Consider the following 17,173-nt stretch of genomic DNA (forward strand, 5'->3'; position numbering starts at 1 on the left):
AAGAGGCAGATAGAGGGACCACAGAGATAACTCGGTGGTTAGGAGCACTTGCTGCTCTTAGAGGAACCAAATTCAGATGCCAGGACCTAGAGGGGCTTACAACTGCTTTGAACTCCAGCTCCAGGGCATCCAACACCCTCTTCTGGCTTCTGGTGTGCCTGCACTTCTGAGTAACATACATACACACACACACACACACACACACACACACATATGCATGCACATACACATACACGCATACACATGCACATAAATCCACATATACACATGCATACACACATGGACACACACATATACCACATGCACATATACACACATGCACACATACATACATGCACACATACACATATATGCACGCACACACATATATATATAGGCATACACATGCACACTTACACACACATGCACACACATACACATTTATGCACACATACCGACATATGCACACAGATGTACACAGACTTACACACACACACACACACACACACACACACACACACACACACAGTGGGTTGGGGCTGGGGATGAATAGAGAGATAAGTACTTTTCTTTTTTTAAGGAAGGAACTGGCAGTAGTGGGAGCGGATCATTTCATTTTCCATCATGCCTGACACTGAAGGAAATACCCATTGCCCATAAACAGCCCCCCCCTCCCCGCTGCGCTCCCTTTCTCCACAGGAAAGGACTTACTCGTTGCCCTGTAGAGGTCTTGGGGCCACGGCTGGGTTGCGTGGCACACAATGCTCTCTGTGGTTGTGACTTACTACAGTGAAATACCACAAGCAAATCTGAGAAGACAAAGGGCCAGGAAGAGAGGTAGAGACGACAGCCTTAGGCTTCCACTTATTGCTGCCCCACTGGAGTGAGAGGGGAGGCTTGAGACCCCAGAGGCAGAGTGGGCAGCATATGGTCAGTCTATGCTGTTGTTGGGAAGCTTGTAGAGACCCAGTCTCCGAGGCCATTCCGGGAGAGCGAGTCATCTGAACACCCTCTGCCTGTCGCACACCAGAATCCTGGACTCCCAGGAGGAAGGCAGGCGCTCCCTCTGAGGTACACGCTTAAACATGCAAGCTTAAACATGCAAGCCACGTTAGAGTGCTGGCAAATTTCCCTCAGACCTGTGCAGGTCTTTCGGAAACAAACAAATACCCCAGACCTGCCTTCTGTGTCGTCCTTCCCTAAATGGCTGTCTATACTCGCTATTACTGACGTGTGGTCCTTCCTTGAGCTTTTAACTTAAGCGCTGAGGGAATTCGCACTTGAGGACAGGAAGTGAAGAGGCCTGGAGAGTGCTGTGTTAGGAGAGGTGAAGCTAACTGAGGTAAGAGTCATCAAAGCTCCGTGCCCCAAGTCTGACATTTCCCTGTCACACTCTCCAGAGTCCTCTGAGGACTGGACAGAGACGGATTACTCCTGAGTCAGGCCTCGGGCAGCTGTCACCTGAGATGAGTCTGTGGCTTTGCAGAGGGGAATCTGAGGAAGTGGTGAATCTGGTCTTACTCAGTGTCAGCAACGCGCTAAGCAAATCAGAGCCATCTATTTACAAAGGGGTTGATGCACGTGGGCCTACTGTGTGCAGGAAGGAGCATACAGTCCTGGTGAAATGTCAAGACCGCTGCTCACACGCCTTTGAGATCTTTCTCTGAATACAGCTGTTAACCTTTCAGTGTTTGCAAACCCCCAAAGCCTTCGATAGACAGATGGTATCATATTCCTTCTGCGTCTCCTGCCTCGGGCAAATATCCAAGCTCAAAACACTCATTAGAGAATTGTGGCCTAATGAATAGAACCTAATTTTGTCCCTCTGCCCGCTTCCATTATTCCTTCACGCCATTTACTGTTTGACCCCTCCCCCTCCCCCCCCCCCAACCAAACACATCAGAAAGCCTGGAGGACATCCTCAGTGGCCAAGAATTAATGTTTATAAAGGGCTTAATATGCAACAGAAGCGTGACCTCCGTGACAAAAGCCATAATTGGTGGCACTGGCGTAAGCAAGTGCCGGCTCCCGCAGCCTCATGCGCCACTCCCTCTGCCTGTACTCCAGACAGCTAGTAAGAATGCAGAAAGGTGCGTTTCTCAGCTCTTAGACTCTTGGCCTACAACCGAGTGATCTGGGGAACAGAGAAGTAGGCCCTTGGCATCAAACCACACCCAATCGCCTCCATCTTCCTCAGGGCGTGAATTGTGAGGTGTTCCACAAGGGCTAAAGTTGGAGATAGCATCGAGCTCTATGCCCCCGTGTTTTCTTTTTCTCTACACAAGCATACAATAATAACATTCAATTAAAAAAAAACCGTGCGTGTGTTTTGCCTGTGTGTCTATCCGCGTGCCACGTGTATGCCTGGTGTAGCGCGTTGGAGGCCAGGAGAGGGTGCTGCAGTTAGAGATGGTTGTGAGCCACTGAGAACCAAACCCTGATCCTCTGCAAAAGTAGCCAGTGCTCTTAACCACTGGGCCGCCTTCCCACCCCTGAGTTAACTTGTCAGTTAAACACATCGAGAGAGTAACAGTGTCTCCTTACAAAGAACAGTTGCAAGAGCATATTATAATCCGAGTTGAGAATGGGTCACATCCTGTATACATTCCGTATAGCCACAGAAGGTGAAGCTATGAATGTAGGTGCAGACCCAGTACTTTAGAGATGATTGAGGGGCTCAGGTTGACATAAAGAGGTTTGGTTTGCTTCAGTTTGAGTTTTGTGGCCACCAAAAACCCCCACAGTTCACACCCCATGACTGGGAGGTCGAGGCCGCACCACACTGAAGGAAGAGGTTCTCAGGGCCAAACCACTTGGAGCTGCCTCCCAAGAGCTTCATTCTGGAAAACCCTGCTGCATGAGGGTGACCTCAGCCAAGCCAGTGTTTGGGCTCCTGTCGGCGTATCGGCAGGAAAGAAGGAAGAGTTGTAGTTACTTTCCCCGTTGCTGTTAGGAAATACTCTAGCAAAAGCAACCCGGTGGGAAAAGGGTTTATGTCAGTTCAGCTTGAGGGTGTGGGCCATCATGGTGGGGGTGGGGCGGAGTCCTGGCTGCAGGAGTCTGAGGAAGCTGGTCCATATCACATTCAGCCTCCTTATGTCATTTATAACCTAAGCCAAGAGGATGCTGCCACACCCCTTTAGTTTGGATCTGCCAACTTTAACCCAGTCATATCCAGGAGGCCTGTCTCTTAAGTGACTCTAGCTCTTGCTAAAGTGACAATATTAACCAACACAGCTTAAAATCCTGGATGATTTGATAGCCTCCGACCTTAGGAACTCCCGAGGCATCTCAATGCAGACCCAGCCAGTCCACATCCAGCCCTGACGTCAGCCTAAGTGTAGGTTTCCTTTACATACGAGCCCACGTACATGCAGGCTGTTAGCACACCCCGAGGGCATCTTAACAGTATCAAATGCTGCTCTCTGTTTTAGGGCAGAAAAGATGAATAATGCAACAGCTGCATAGTTTTAAACAGTAACGGATGGACCGGGCGGTGGTGAGCCCATCCTTTTAATCCCAGAACTCAAGGGGCAGAGACAGGCGGATCTCTGAGTTCAAGGCCAGCCTGGTCTACAGAGTGAGTTCCAGGACAGCCAGGACCACCCAGAGAAACAACAACAAAATAAAGCAGAAAGGGCCAACACTTGGGAGTTTCTCTCCATGTCATCCCTTCGGTGGTACTCAGGGCTTATTGTACAATTAGCTCAGGCTACACAATGCTTAGACTAAGCCCAGTCCTGTGCCGTCTCTGCGTGAAGTGTGCACAGGTCAACTCTGAAGCGTTCCCTGTCGCAGGGCACTTCTGATGCTGTTTTAGTACTTAGTATTTTAGTAGTAGTAGTAGTAGTAGTAGTAGTAGTAGTAGTAGTAGTAGTAGTAGTAGTAAATATATATATATATATACACACACACACACACATATATGTATATATACACACACGCACACATACATACATACATGTATATATGCACATACATACACCATATAGCATATATATGTAAAATATATAGTATATATTTGGTAAACACATTATTTACTAAAATATTTGGTATTTTAGCTGTGATTGCATCCTTATGGTATGGTGTCTGTACTTCAACAGCTATTTTATCCCAGCCCTAGTTTTTGATTCTCCACGGCAGCGTATTGTGTTGTGGATTCCCTTTGGCCATGGGTGTTGGTATGAGGGATTTCCTGGTAGTTCATCAAATCAGCCGATGGTCTCTTCTCTTCCCTTAGTCTTAATTACTTCCTTTTCTAGGTCACTAGGCCACTCACCTCTCATAACGCCTTCCTGCTTTTACAATGACAGCCTCCTAACTGTTGGACACCTTAGCTTGATGTCAAACGATTTCCTTCTGCTCCTGTTGGCAATTGTGTTGGCCTTTGTTAAAGTTCTCCGAGGGTAGAGTGTTCCCATCCCACTTAAAACCTTTGTTGAGTGGCCGGAAGAGCTTCATGTTCTTCATTCAGCTAAAAGTAGGGTTTCCCTTTACACTTGTTGATGTAGGAGACGGTTCCATCGATCTCACCACAATGCCTGTGCTGTACTGTGATGCAGGCTCTAGCGAGAGGCTCTCCCCTCGGCCCTGTCCCCACACTTAGTCCTGCGGGATGCTGTGTTTTGTAAAGTCTTCTCATTCTTTCCTGGTCTTTGGAAAGGAAGTTGTGCCCATGGTTTGCTCTGTTCACAGTCAGAGATTACCCAGCACCTTCAGGGCTTGGGTGTGTTTCTCGTGTCTGTATTGTGTGTACCCAAGTACTTGGTGCAGGATTTCATAGTTCACTGTAGGGCTCAGACTGGTGGATCTGCCTCGCTCACTCCTTGGTCAGCAATCTTTCAGCACCAGGAACGGAAGGGAATTCCCGAATGACCACTGTCACCGATGGCTCCAGAGCGACCTCTGCCTTGGTCTTGTCTTCCAACTAATCAGACTGGCTCTCAACACTTCTCATTAGCAGTTTAATTGTCCCCTCCCCAAATTAATAATATAGTGAAGAAGTTCTGTTTTCTGTGTAAGAAAGGTATAGGACTTGGAAAATTAGCAGTGGCTGGTGGCCTTTCTTGCCTACACAGGGTTTCCTATTTCCTAGTACCATGAACTCAACAGAAAACTTAACTCTCATTTTGACATTGCTTAAAAGGTCTCTGTGGCATCTACCCTTATAATAAATAGGTCTGTCTGTCTCTCTCTCTCTTTGTCTGTCTCTCTCTCTCTCTGTCTCTTTCTCTCTGTCTCTCCCTCTCTCCCTCTCCCATTTTTTTTTAAACAACGTTTTCTTCTCCCCTCAGCATTGGTTAACTTTAATATTCTGATAGTCACTAGTAGAGCATGAAATCAGTTAACCACGTTCCGGTATGAAACGGTAAGTATAACGTGAGCTTCAGAATGTGTTAAGAAGTTAAAGCAATGTCCGTGCAGCAGTACATCTGGGTGAGCACACACCACACCCAGGGACCACATATCCTAAGATGTAGACTGGACGAGGAATAAACATAGGTGAGGGACCCTGCGTGTTGAGCCGCTGAGCCCGTTCTTTTTTTTTTTTTCTTTCTCTCTCCTTTAAAAGCAAGGATATTAAGTAATTTATTAATCGATTGTGGTTTTTTTATCTTTATTAACTTGAGTATTTCTTATTTATATTTCGATTGTTATTCCCCTTCCTGGTTTCTGGGCCAACATCCCCCTAACCCCTCTCCCTCCCCTTCTTTATGGGTGTTCCCTCCCCACACCCCCCATTACCGCCCTCCCCCCAACAATCACGTTCACTGGGGGTTCAGTCTTGGCAGGACCCAGGGCTTCCCCTTCCACTTGTGCTCTTACTAGGATATTCATTGCTACCTCTGTGGTTGGAGCCCAGGGGCAGTCCATGTATAATCTTTGGGTAGTGGCTTAGTCCCTGGAAGCTCTGGTTGGTTGGCATTGTTGTTCATATGGGGTCTCGAGCCCCTTCAAGCTCTTTCAGTCCTTTCTCTGATTCCTTCAACTTGGGGTCCTTCTCAGTTCACTGGTTTGCTGCTTTGCTGCTGGCATTCGCCTATCGGCTGTGTCTCGCTGAGCCCGTTTTGTGCAGGGTAGGAAAGCGGGTGGAAAAAGCAGCTCGATGCCCTTTACCAGGAAACAGGTGAGAAGTACTAATGTCCTTTTGTTTGCACTGGCAGGCTAGTGTGGAGGATAGAGATTAATGGACCTAGTGACATTTACTTTTACAAGTAGTTACTTTTAGAATGATCTAAAAATACATTTTCCCCCCTGCTGCGTAAAAACAATCTGAACAACAGGGGAGAAAAAATTCCAAAGTGTAACCCAAAACACAGCCTTGCCCCCGTGCTTACAGCGGGTACTTCCTGTTGCTAAACGTGCAGAGCTGAGCCCTGGTTTCTGTCCTGTGTTCTGCAGGGTTTTTGCTTTCTTCTGTGGACGAAGATGGCGTTCGAAGGCTCTACGTGAACAGCGTCAAGGAAACCGGGCTAGCTTCCAAGAAAGGTAAGACTGGAGCCCTGGATGCTTGCTTTCGTCATTTTATTTTGCTCTTTTTGAGACAGGGCCTTGGTATGTAGCTGAGGCTGACTTGGAACTCATGATGCGGCTCAAGCTGGTCTTGAACTCATGTTCTTTCTGCATCAGCCTCTCCAGTGTTAGGATCTACAGACCTGCCAACCCCCCACCCCCACCCCAGTGGCCCTTGTCTATCTCATAGTTTCCCTTCTGAGAAGCACATTTTCAGAGAGGTTGTGCATAAAGAATTTGTTTCCTTCCAGAGGACCCCAAGGAGGTGGGTTTTACTTCATGAATTGGGGTGGGTGACTGAGCCTGTGTCCAAGGGACTACTGCAAAGTTCTCTTCTAACTACACCAGTTGTTCTTTATCTTCTGGGAGCCCTGGGGCTCACAGGAAGCAGAGCTTTGGTCCTCAGCGCTCAGAGGCATGGCCTGAACCTGTAGCACCCTCCTCAGAAGTGGCTTTTCCACTCTGTCACTTCCTGGAAAGTCTGCAGATGTTGATGATCCAGCCTCCTCGTCCGCCCTCAGCTCTCCCCTGCTGTGTCTTCCTTTGGCCCTCCAAGAGCTTATGTAGCACGTGTTTCGGCTGCCCCTGAGCCCCGTCCTCCTCCTTTGTATTCTCAGAGTCCCTTCTCAGCCTAGGTAACCGCGGCCTGTGGATTCTACTAGCCGTACCCTGAAAAATCTTCTGGGTGATGGGCTGTTAAGGAAAAGTTATGTAAATACTGAACACATACATGGTCGCCTTCGTCCCTGTCATCACTCCCTGAGCAACGCCATGTGGTCAGCCCTTTGCATAGCATACATGTTGCTTTAGGCATTACCGGCCACTCACCGATGATTTAAGTACGGCTAAGCACAAATCTGACTCCACTCTATCAGAGGGTGTAGTCCTGGAATCCTCCTGCTGGGGGGTACAAGAGAAGATGGAGCCCGTGTGCTTCGTCAGCGTTAGGATCACTAACAGAATGAACGGTGTGGCTCAAGTGCACAGAAATTTTCCCTCTCACAGTTCAAGGGGCTGAAGCCAAGGTGTTGAGAGGATCCATTCCTTTCAGGGCCTCGGGGAGGAATTGGTCAGATGTCTCTTAGATCTGGTGGCTGCCAGCCATCCCCAGCGATCTGAGGTTTGCAGCCGCAGCCGATGTTCCCGTTTTTTTTTTTTTTTTTTTTTTTTTCTCTTGTGCTCAGCATGGCCGTTTCTCTGTGTCCCTAGCCTTTCCGTGGCGATCCCCTAAGGAGAGATCACTCGCTTCAACACTTACCCTAAGTTCCCGTGAGGTTTTCAGAGGTTTACTTTGACTTAATTATGTCTCTGACATAATATAGTTACAACAACTATTGTAATTATCTCCACCACATGTGCCTGAACCTCTTTCTGAGGAAGGTTGCTTCCCGATGCCAACATGATTGTTGTTTTGTTTTGTTTGAGGGGGCAGTGCTCCGTTCATTATACTTAAAAAACATGAAGGTGGGCCAGTAAGCCTCAGACACCGCCTTCCTTCATTCTTGGTGTGGAATTTTTAGTTTCCTCGAGGCAATGGGAAAATCATACAGGAGCCCATCTATGCTGTCAGCTGTACTTAGATGTGGTTAACCAAGTCTGTTGTTAAGCGCTCTGAGTGGAGCGCCGGGGGCAGAGGGGTGCTGGTTCTTCCTACCTCCATCCCTGCAGTAACTGAGCGTAGTACTGGGTGTCTGGCAGCCTGCGAGTGCCCCGTGTGGGTCATTTCTCCCTGTGCTGTAACAGTCGGAGAATCACGATCTGATCTCCAGTCTCTGTGCACAGACAGCACGCAGGTGACGTGCGAGGGAATCGTTTAAGTGCTAGCTATCCTGGAGGAGAGCCTCCTTTCTGTTCCCTGTGTTTTTTCTAGACCACAGGCAGTCTGGGGCCCAGAGCTTGCAGAGGGGCCGAGCTGCATCTCAGCCAAGAGCAGAGACAGGGCTCGCTCCCCTCCAGACCCGGTGACTGATCTTTATCGCTTTCAGCAGGATGAGTGTGCTGTTGGCGTGGCCAGGGGTGGGGGATCTCCTGGCATTAGTCACATCCTGTTCCTTTGACTCTGAGAACCCTGATGCTTGATGAAAACAGATGTCTCCCCGGCACCCTACTCAGGGCAGGCAGTGCCAAGATGAGGCACTCGGGGCGTTAGACCTAGCAATTTCCCTTGTCTGGCCACACTGGGCTTTGGCTCTCCTGTGCTGCGTCTGGGTCCCTTGGTCCCATTCCCACCCTTTGCTCTTCACACACAGGCCATGTGACATTGGGCCTCATATTGGTCACTCCTGCAGGACTCCTCTTGTACCTTCGTGTGCCCTTTGACCTCTCCACCCCCACCCCCACTCATCACAGCCCTGTTTGGACTGTCATTCTCACTGGAGATCACCAAAGAGCTGTTTATCATCACCCAGTATTTACACGGCGGCCGCACGGGACATAGCCCGGTTGAGAAAGGCATCCGCCATCTTGCTCCAAACAGTTTGCGTGCTGCATGGATACAGTTTCCACGGCCAGTTGTTATCTCTGGGGTCGGTTGGAGATGAATAAGAACATGGAGAGCCAACGTCTACGGAGTATCTTTAGGCCGTTCAGTGTCTGCTCAGTGTCTATCCACACAATTAGCTTCATTTGAGAGACTGAGTCTGGGGGTAGCTCAGTAACCGCCAACGGTCACAGAGCCGGGCTACGCCGCAGCCGTGACAGAAGGACGACACAGTGAGGTGCTTACAGCACAGCACTGCTGATGGCCCCCTCTTCTCAATGCTCATCCTGAGAAGAACTCGCCCTGTGTTGTCTTCCGGTGCTGCCATAACGAACTCCTGGAGGCTGGGTGGCTTAGGCCAGCAGCAGCAGTTGGTGTCCTTGCGGCTCCAGAGAAGCCAGTCAGGGTTTCACTGGCTACGCCCTCCGTCTTCCCCCCAGGGTTCCTGTGGAGAGAAACCGCTCCAGTCTCATCCAGTTTCTAATGACTCCATATGTTTGTGGGCTTGTGGCTATAACACTGTCAGGCATAAGGCCTGACAAACGGAATCCAATATCTCATGGTTCCAACAGTAAAGATTCTCTTTCTAGGGAAAGTGGCACCCCCAGGTGCCATACCAGGGACGTCGTTTTCGGGGGCCAACGCTCACAACCACACGGAGGCTCACAACCAGGCTCTTACCCTGCTGATTGCATGAACCTTCTCTCTGAAAAACTTCCTAGGTGGTTGCTGGCGCTCAGATCTTTGTATCCTAATATCTAATATCCTGCAATATCTAAATTATGTACATTTGAATTGTTGGAGAAAAGACCAAAGCCAGTCATGGTGGCACACGTGTATTAATTATCCCAGCACCTGAGAGGCGAAGGCAGGGCTTCTGAGAGTTCAGAGTCAGACTGGGCCATTTAGTGAGTTCCAGGACATCCACACCCATGCGCGCTCTCGCTCTCCCTCTCTCCCTCTCCCTCTCCCCCCCCACTCCCCCCCCACTCACACACACACATGTACACATACACACACATGCATACACATACATGCACACACATACACATGCACACACACATGCACACATACACATGCACACACACCCCCGCACCCATACACATACACTCACACATGCACACACGCACATCTGCACCAAAACCAAACAGCAACATTCCATGTATTGGAATTTTTTATTTTCTGTTTAAATATTATACTGCTCTAGACTTTTTTTTTTTTTTACCCAAAAATGAGTCGTTTTAGGCTAGAGAGATGGTTCAGTGGCTAAAATCACTGGCTGCTCTCTCATAGGTCCTGAGTTCAATTCCTGGCACCCACGTGGAGGCTTGCAACCTCTCTAACTATAGTCCCGTGGAATCTGATGCTCTCTTCCGGTGTGCAGATGGGACCGTGGAGAAAACGCACATATAAATAAGCAAATAGCTCTTAAAAAACAACGACTTGCTTACCCAGCAGAATTTTACCTTTGACACAAAAACATTCATATTTCATTTCCATCTCCTCAGCACTCGGGGCGTGCATGCGTGCGTGTGTGCATTTTGTGCTCAATAATGGGTGTTGTAAGTTTTGAAAATCTGAGCCAGGATAGCCAGAGTGAGCTCCAAGTCTGAGAAGTGAGAACTCTCTGAAATCTAGATTTAGAGTCTAGATCCTTCTACAGAGTCAGAGCTGGGATCCGTGGCTCCTCTCAGGTCCCGTCTGCCTCAGTCCCTTCCTCTCTCCCTCTGTCCTTAGCAGTGTGCTCCTTCCCTCGGCCTCCCCCTGCCCAAGCAATGGGAATGTAATTAAGGTTTGGAACTGCCCCTGTGTTGGTCACAGCTTCGTGTTCCCCCAGGTTAGACTTGTTCCCGACTAGGCGCATGAGTTCCAAACATTATTCTTTTCCCAGATGTGCTCTGCCAAGGTTGCAGAAACCTGTGGGGACCCTACTCAAATGAAACTCGAGATGTGCTTTCCCGGGTGCGGGGGCCAAAGGCAGGGGCAGTGATAACAACTGCATTAGCTTCTGTAAATTGTCATCTCTCTACGAGTTTGGGGGGAGGGGAAACCCCAAAACAGCAACCTTACTGTGATAGAAAGAAGCAACTTCCTGCATTTTTGTTTCCTAAAAATGTTTGATGGACACAAATGTGTACACTGTTGCCGGCGTTCCAAGGCCCCTGCATCTTGGAGGGTTAACCAGAATTGACATTTGAAAAGGGAAACTGGCAGATGCTTAGAGCACATCCAAGGAGTAGTGATTGTTGAGGTGATTCACTGGGGTCAGAAGAGGAGGGCTAGAGCAGTGGTTCTCAACCCGTGGGGTTGCATATCAGATATCCAGCACCTCAGATTCATAACAGTAGCAAAATCACAGTTGTGATGTAGCAACAAAAGCAATCTTGTAGTTGAGGGTCACCCCAGTGTGAGGAACTGTATTAAAGGTCGACAGTGTTGGGAAGGCTCTGGAGTCCTCTCACACCTGGTTGAGCACTGCAGCCTGCTCACAGCAGCCCTGAGGCCGTGAGACTCAGCAGGAGAGCTGGGCATACCCCTCCTGACAGAACTCGCAAGTTGTTATGCTCTGGTTTGTGTGACATTAAAACTTTTCCATCATGCGTTGGCAGGCCTGAAGGCGGGGGACGAGATTCTCCAGATCAATAACCGTGCCGCTGGTACCCTGAACTCATCTATGCTCAAAGATTTCCTCTCACAGCCCTCCCTGGGCCTCCTGGTGAGGACCTACCCTGAGCCAGAGGGAGGAGTGGAGCTGCTGGAGAACCCACCCCACCGAGTGGACGGCCCTGTGGACCTTGGCGAGAGCCCCCTCGCCTTCCTCACCAGCAACCCAGGTATGCTGTGCCCGGGGCTGCGCTTCACTCAGCCGTGCCTCGGGAGGTCTACCACCCTCTGCCACCTCAGGGCCTGCTCCTGCACGCCTGGCCTGGGAGGGTATTAGTGAGTGAAGCTGATAGCCAGCCCTGGGCTTCTTGTTGGCATTTCAAAGGGAAAGAGAAGGCGTTTTTGTCACGGAATGTCTATTTTGCTACAAGGTCCTACTCAGAAAAGTTTTGTTTCTTTGCTCATTGTCATCTTGGAGAGCGGTGAGTGTTGGGAGGCTGCCATTTCATGGTTATGGATCACACAGGGATCACATCCGATCCTGGGATACTGAATCCTACTGCAGCCTTCTCCGGCTCCCTCATCGAAGTCTACCCCACCTTGCTCCTCTTCCTCTGTGAGAGAGAGTAGATGCTTGGTGAGGAAACTTGTCCAGCAGGCGTTTGGTTGGCTTGGCTCCCGTGAACATGAATTTGTTCAGTGGAAACCCTGCCCCACCGTGTCCCCTCCACTGACCTTCCCCAGTTTCTTCCCTGTGCCTTCTGGCCCTCATTCTGATGGAAAAACCTCGGTGCCTTCTGCCTTGGCAGCCTTCTGGGACCCCCACAGAGTTAGTGCCCAGCCCTAACCCCAGCTCTGTGCCCCGCAGTGTGTGGGCTGCAGCTGCAGCGTGCTGTTTGGTTTGCTGGATTGGTCTCTAAGTCTTCTTCTGACAGGCTCTCACTTTGTAGCCCGGACTGGCTTGGAACTCCTTGAATAGCCTAAGTTGGTCTTGAACCTGAGATTTCCCTGCCTCAGGTTTCTCAGTGCTGGGATGAGAGGACAACGTCTTCATGCCTGGCTTGTGTGATGTTCGCCTTCCTTGCCTCCCTGTCTGTCTGTCTGTCCATCCGTCTGTCCAGCTTGTCTGTTTTCTGAGAACAGGTATCTTTTCTTCATCGATACCTTGTAGCTCTTAGGACTTAGCTTCCCACACAGGTGACCCATTCCTACCAAGTGAGCGGGCAGAGGGCCTGTATGGTCTGTGCTAGGTTTTGGGTTGACTTGCTAGTCTTGGTTTCAGACTTATTTTCTCTTCATCTCGTGTTTTCACGGGGAGGAAAGAAGTGTGAGGCAGTGGCAGTGTCTCATGCAAGCAGGATGGTGATGGTCGTGGGTCTCTAGTTTCAGTGTCTGCCTTGTATCGTGTGTGTGCACACGTGTGTGAGCATGTGTATGTGCATGTGTATGTGTACTTGTATGTGTGTGTGTATGTGTATGTGTGTGTATGTGCATGTGTATATGTACGTGTGTGTGCATGTGTATGTGTGTGCATGTGTATGTGTGCGTGTATGTGTATACATGTGTATGTGTGCGTGTATGTGTGTGCATGTGTATGTGTGTGTGCATGTGTATGTGTGTGTACGTATGTGTACATGTGTATGTGTACGTGTGTGTGTGTGTGTGTGTGTGTGTGTGTGTGTGTGCATGTGTATCATTCATCACCACTGTCATATTCTGCAGCTTGCTGCTTAAGCGAGAGGCCCTGCGATCGCTCGTGGTTTTGTTTAGCGGCTCTGGCAAGAGTTTGGTAATTTGAAGCTTCAGAAACCTGGTTGCGTTTAATTACAGTTGACTGCCCTGTCATGATGGTCCTCACACTTCAAAAGCTTGGCAAATGCCAAGGAAAGGGGAACAAGACCATGGAGGCTGTCCTCCCAGATGGCCACAAGGTGGCACTTGTAATCCTACCAAACCGGCCTCTATTCTGAGACCAAATGAGCCCTGTGAAGCGCAATTAGATTGCTTAAGGACTTTGTGTGCAGGCACACACAAGACATGTGTGTGTGTGTGTGTGTGTGTGTGTGTGTGTGTGTGTGTGTGTGTGTGTGTGTGTGTGAGAGAGAGAGAGAGAGAGAGAGAGAGAGACTGTGTTTGGATTAACTCTCTATCATTGTCATTTCTGTTGTGTATAGATACAAATTCAGAACTACAATATTATAATCCACAAACAGAAACCGGGCCACCCCACCTGATTTTGAGTGACCAGGATCTGCCTGTTCACATCTTGAGTTCTCTCCCCATCACAGTGGCTGACTGAATGGTGGTGGGGCCTCCAGGTCTGCAAAGCCGGAGAGTATCACACTCTGGGCCCTGAGAGATAAAGTTGTACACCCTTGTATAGCGCAGACTCTCGCTCACAGTCTGCTCCTTACTTCCTGTTACTGTCTATTCCTTACTGAAAAGGTCATTTGTATATGCACAGATTATTTCCTTCAGTGTCCTTAAGGGAGTGTCTGCTTTTGAAACAGGGGCTAGCTGTACAGCCCGGATTAGCCTATATCACTATATATCCCTAGTTAGCCCCATGTTTGGGAACCTCCTGCCTCAGCCCCTTGCACTCTGAGATCAGAGTAGACTAGGCACAGTTGTTTTTAGTGAAAAGTGTCCTTGCCTGTACGAGTCTGTTTTAGAAGGAGCTGGTGTATTCTGTGTATAGACTCGCCGTCTTGCCTTTGATGGAGTCTTATACACAACACTGGCTTTCCTGTCTCACACACACACACACACACACACACACACACACACACACACACACACACACACACACCGTAGTAGACCAGGCACCTGTGGAGGCTCTGTGCCAACCCTACTGAACCGACGACCCTGGTCCAGAACAGTAATGCCGCCCCAACTTTGGAGCTTTCTGGAGGGATTTGTTCTCTCCTTTGTTATTTCCAACCAAATGGCTGTGACGTGGAGCTCGTGGGCCCCACCTGGGTCTCCGCCTTCCCAGTGCCTCCACTTCCTGATCCTTATTTAGCAGCGGAAGATAACAGGGAAAGCGAGGAAACAGGATGGGACACCCAGCCAGCCTGCCCCACATGAAGGCAGAGATAACGCACGCTCAGCAGATGACCTAAGCGAGCACAGAGCGATCGGACAATGAGTCGGCCGGACTCCAACCTGGGCCTAAATTTAGAAGTAACTAAAAATAGAGTCATCCAGAGTGACGAGTTTGGGGGTTCAGTGCTGAGGTGTCTTTAAGATGGTCATCCTGAACATTTAGTGACCTGGACAAGAGATCTAGGTGGGGAGTGTGAACACCTCAGGGGCTCTGAGGCCCGCGTGAGCCCTGGTACTGACTGTCCTGCATGCAGGGTTGACTAGGCCTTCCCTTGAGAGCCCTGATTGAAGGTTGCGATTCTCTTTCAAGCTCTGGTTATTTCTGAACCCCTTTCTCATATGGAAGCTTGAACCCTGTAGGTAGAAACATCATAGACTGATGGTTAAAAATAGGCCCCGGACCAGGTTCTTGGGGACTGCGTTCTTTTTGATGTTAGCCCCTGGTCCTGTGGGTCCTGATTCAGCACTCTCTACACTGTGTCCTCAATATGAAGGGAAGACAAGAGGACACTGCTGTCTTGCTAGGTCCGTGTGACGGTTAAATGAGTCAATGAAATGTTTGGACTAACAGTAATCATATTAGAAACAGTTCCCATCCCAAGCCAATCTCTATCACCAAGCACATGGGATTGTCTGACCGACAACCAGTCGCTCCTCCTCCCCACCCGCTCTTCAGCTTCCGCCAGCAGCAAGTGGCTTCTCTGACAGCTTCATGAACGTCTGCAAGCTACAGTTTCTGGGTGGCAAGAAGGAGTTCTGTATTCCCGGGTGCCGAGCCCCTGGAGCTCATTGCACGGCTGTGTCCCTCGGTTTCTTGTGGAGTGATTCCCATAGAGTTGGAGCCATTCGTAGACTCTGTTTTTCTGACCTGGGTCCTAGTGACAACCAGAGCGTGATACCATTTCAGGACCCACGCCATTGAGGTTTTTTATGTTGGAAATCCGTTAACTGACCACAGAGTGCATTTTCTCCTCACCCACTGTGAGAGAGGAACGCACAGCTCGCATCTCTTGATTGTCTTCGTGTTGCGTTGGAAGCCCAGGTCTGCGCTCCCACCTATTCTAAGACCCGGTTCCAGTCCGTGGCTGTTTGCGGTCCACGGTTCTGACCAGAGTCACTGCTCCTTTCTTCACTCTTCTCTCCCAAGCACGTGTTCATGAACACACCAGGAAGGAGCTGAGACAAAAAAAAGGGGGAGTTCCCTCAGCGAGTGTGGTTCTAGGAGGATCCGTGAAGTGAAGGGGAGGCGGGGCGAGAACCTGGAAACAGAGTTTCTAAGAAGCCCCCAGTAAGTTCTTACATTTTGGGTCAGGCAGTTCTCTGTCTGGTGTGAGGTTCTGTGCATCCCCACAATCTCCCTGAGACCGTAGTACTTGCCCAACCCAAGCAAAATGCCCCCAGACACTGCCACTGCCCCCCTCCCCCTGAAAAATCTCCCCTAGTCGAGCACCCCTGGCCAGGTTCATTAGAAGGTATCCGCCTCGTTCAGCTGAGCGTCTCAGCGAGCCTCCGTGCTGTGCGGGAAGACAGATACAGATCCCGAGTTTCTTGGAAGCCTCCTGAAGCACTTATGCATTAGTGATGCGCTCATCTGCCACTCCCCTTTTCTGCCAGGCGTGCTAAGAGAGAAGGACACATTTTTTTAATGGTGGCTCCTTCAAAATGAGTAAGTATTGCAGCACAGGATAGAGACCAAGAAATTCATCCACGAAACAAGGCTACTTGAAATAGTAATTATGCAGAAAGCCAACTTCTATTCAAATTGTAAGAATTATCGTTAAGTGGCATCTGGGGTTTCTTTTCAGAAGTTGCCAGGATAGGGCCAGGAACAGCGATAGAAGTCTGTCATGCCGTCACTTTGGATGACAGGCAAGATTACTGAGAGAGGTAAACTTAAGTAATGTAGCAAGTACTAGTCTCTCTCTCTCTCTCTCTCTCTCTCTCTCTCTCTCCTCCCTCCCTCCCTCCTCCTCCTCCTCCCTCCTTCTTCCCCCCAATTGTGTCATCAGTTTGTTATCAGAGCTGATGTTCATTTCAGTGCAGTGCCTCTCTGATGTATGCTCCCTAGACATCTACTTGGCTGACTGAGGTGAGGCAGGCACCTTGCTTTATCTCAGTGAGGAGCCTGCGCTTCTGTGGTAAAGGACACTGGGCTCTCTAACAGGACAACTGCCTGCCCCTTCTTATTTTAAAGTGGCAATTCTTGCATTTTGAGCTAGAGAGAGCTGAGCCTCGGTGACGGACAGCAGGCCAGCGGCACATTAGAGACCGTTCAGACCAGCCCAGATTGGAGAGCCCAAGCCAGACCCTTTGATAGGCTTCCAGCGTTATTTGTCTGCCGCTGAGAGGAAGCTGTGTGCCTTGGTGAGCGCAGATGCACCTCCTGCAGGAAGTAGATTCCCTGGCATCTGGGTCACAGGAAAGGCCCCTGTGTTTGCAAGACTAAGGCACTTGGGTTCAAAGGAGGAATTGTTTGCACCAGGCACAGACAGC

General features: G+C 49.5%; 1 protein-coding gene across 1 annotated transcript in view; it reads left to right on the forward strand.

Moving 5' to 3' along the window:
• The window catches only part of Tiam1 (TIAM Rac1 associated GEF 1), a 182,523-nt gene that overhangs the window by 120,877 nt on the left and 44,473 nt on the right, over positions 1-17,173 (forward strand). The window contains exons 14-15 of the mRNA XM_032900461.1: positions 6,382-6,468; positions 11,581-11,805. Coding sequence (XP_032756352.1) covers positions 6,382-6,468; positions 11,581-11,805 — 312 coding nt within the window. The remainder of the gene's footprint in view (positions 1-6,381; positions 6,469-11,580; positions 11,806-17,173) is intronic.

The sequence above is a fragment of the Rattus rattus genome, chromosome 4 (genome assembly GCF_011064425.1).
Source record: "Rattus rattus isolate New Zealand chromosome 4, Rrattus_CSIRO_v1, whole genome shotgun sequence".
Taxonomy (NCBI): domain Eukaryota; kingdom Metazoa; phylum Chordata; class Mammalia; order Rodentia; family Muridae; genus Rattus; species Rattus rattus.